The sequence below is a fragment of the Echinops telfairi genome, unplaced genomic scaffold (assembly GCF_000313985.2).
Source record: "Echinops telfairi isolate 266 unplaced genomic scaffold, ASM31398v2 ScPeMD7_443;HRSCAF=831, whole genome shotgun sequence".
NCBI lineage: Eukaryota > Metazoa > Chordata > Mammalia > Afrosoricida > Tenrecidae > Echinops > Echinops telfairi.
This window is the reverse complement of record NW_022104341.1, coordinates 34,396,435-34,398,820: the sequence shown is the minus strand read 5'-3', so window position 1 is coordinate 34,398,820 and position 2,386 is coordinate 34,396,435. Positions and strand designations below refer to the sequence as shown.

At 33.9% G+C, this 2,386-nt stretch overlaps 1 protein-coding gene across 1 annotated transcript in view; it reads right to left on the bottom strand.

The window, feature by feature from the left end:
• Window positions 1-2,386, bottom strand: part of COL24A1 (collagen type XXIV alpha 1 chain) — a 411,206-nt gene that overhangs the window by 312,213 nt on the left and 96,607 nt on the right. Inside the window, exon 7 of the mRNA XM_045292047.1 lies at window positions 522-575. Within this exon, the coding sequence (XP_045147982.1) occupies window positions 522-575 (54 nt within the window). The remainder of the gene's footprint in view (window positions 1-521; window positions 576-2,386) is intronic.

Here is a 2,386-nt window from a genome sequence, read left to right as displayed (position 1 = left end):
AAGCGCGAAGTGGCGAGGGTTCACTGTATAATAAATCCTGAATTCAATTCAGATAAGGGTATTTGGTAGTGGTATCTGTAGAATTTTCAACTGTTTCAGATGTTGTTCTGTATTATTTTTTTAAAATGCTCAAAAATAAATACAAATTTTAAAAAATTAAAAATAATGCTCAATAGGGAAAGTTTCCACTCTTAGTATTATTTTATTTTCATCAATGTAGTGTGGTAAAATGAGCAGTAGGAATATTTTAACATCTTATTAGGTCCCAGAGCCTTTCAACTCTGAGGGCACTATTGAATATTGTATATTGTACCCTGCTTTTGCAGTACAACTCCTTGGTGTGAAATTGCTGAAAGGGTTTACATATTATATATAATAGTTATTTCTATATTGTTTAGCTATGCTAATTCATTATTTTTTAAAACCAAATTTTCATTTGAACATTAGCTTTCAAATTCAAAACATGCAATATTTTATTGAAGAGGGACATAAAAGGAAAAGTACAAATTCAGTTACTGCACCTGCCTGCCAGGGTAACCAGGTGAACCAATATTACCAACGAATCCTGGAATCCCCTGAAATGAATAAGAAAATAAATAAAAGAAGGCAACAAAGTCAAAAGAAATCTAACAAAGCACATTTGGTGTAATATAATACTCAAGCTTGGGAAAAAGTCTTCTCCTCTGCACACACTAGGAGTATTCTACATTCCTTTCATGACTAAAACCATGTGTCTGAATTGTAAACAGGAAAATATCACTAAATAAGAACATAAATGAAAGTATTAGATCTTTCTGCTCTCATACAGATTTCAGCCTTGAGACCCTCTAGTAGGATCACGATGAGTCAGAATTGACTGGATGGCAGTGGGTTAAATTAATCCTGGATTTGATATGCACCGTAAATAATGATAAATGTAGGATGAGAGAGTCCAGTACTATGCAAATAAACACATTTATTGCAGAGGAAGACTAAGTATATTTCTTAACAATCAGTATCTTTTGGACTGAGTCACTTCTTGTCTTACTTGTCCTGAAATAATCCTTAACAATCTGAGTATAAGCCTCAGGAAACTGGGAGATCAGTGAGTCTCAAAACAACTTCTTGATCCTTTCAAGATAAACATTCCTACAGAATATCTGATTAAATAAATAGCTATTAAGTAATAAATGCTTGTATTATGACACATGCTTTAGCTGATAAATAAATGTTTTGGGTAGTTATTTCATTTGGAATTAGAAATTCTACATTCTTGATTTAAAACAAAGCATCTCACAAAAGGTAAATAGATGCACGTGCAAAGGCATAATAAAGGAAACTTGCTATAGAATTAGGAGCCCAAATCAGAAGGCATCTGCCTTCAGGGGTTGATTTTCTTCCTTCATGCACTCATCAGTTTGCTCTGGAACAAAAGGCATGCTAGAAGAATGTGCATAGAACTGACTTAACTAACCTCAAACAACAAGGGAGCATTTTATAGATTTCTTATTTCTGTTCATCATTTTCCTACTTATTATTTATACTGTTGATAATCGAGTCCTTGGGGAGTTCAAATGGCTGTGCTCAGCTTCTAACCCCAAAATGGCAGGCTCAAGTCCACTTACCCCAGACTAAAGATCTGATGAGAAACTTCCAAAATGTCCACTCTAAAAAAGTCTATCGGGCACAGTTCTATATGACACACATGGGATTGATATAAATCAGAGTAGACAGACCTTAGCTCGTCTCTGTAGAGGAAGAACAGACAAAAGAAAACAGAGAATAGAGAAGGGTTCTATTCTCATTTTTCTCCTTCCTCTCGTACTCGAACCCTTGCCCCTCAAATTACAAGCCACTGAACACTTTCAATGCGTCCACAACTATTCCACAAATGTTATGGCATATATATCAGAAAGATATCTATACACATCATATTCTGTTAAATTCCATATTTATGTAATATATATAACAATTTGCATTGTTATATATTTATAGATTAGATATCATTTAACAGAATATGAATAAACCATGGCTTTCTGGGAATTCCTAGAAAAGACATTTTTTTACTTGTGGAGGATTTTAGTCCATGAGTAGATTAAGTCTTACTTATGTACTCATATTACTTATCAATGCCACATATAAGGTTTATTATTCCCATCATAACATTCGCTGAACACTTTATTATGTGCCGGGACAGTTTCATATACTTTATATGCCTTATTTCACCTGTAATCACTTAATTATTTAATAACCCTACAAGGTAGGTTTTGTTATCTTTATCAGATGAGAAAAATTAGAGACATAAAATGTTTGAGCGTGGGTTTAAGGAGCTTAGTAAGCAGGAGGCCAGAATTCAGAGCAACAAGTTTCACTCCAGAGACCATTATCCAGAGCTGGATCCTACTCC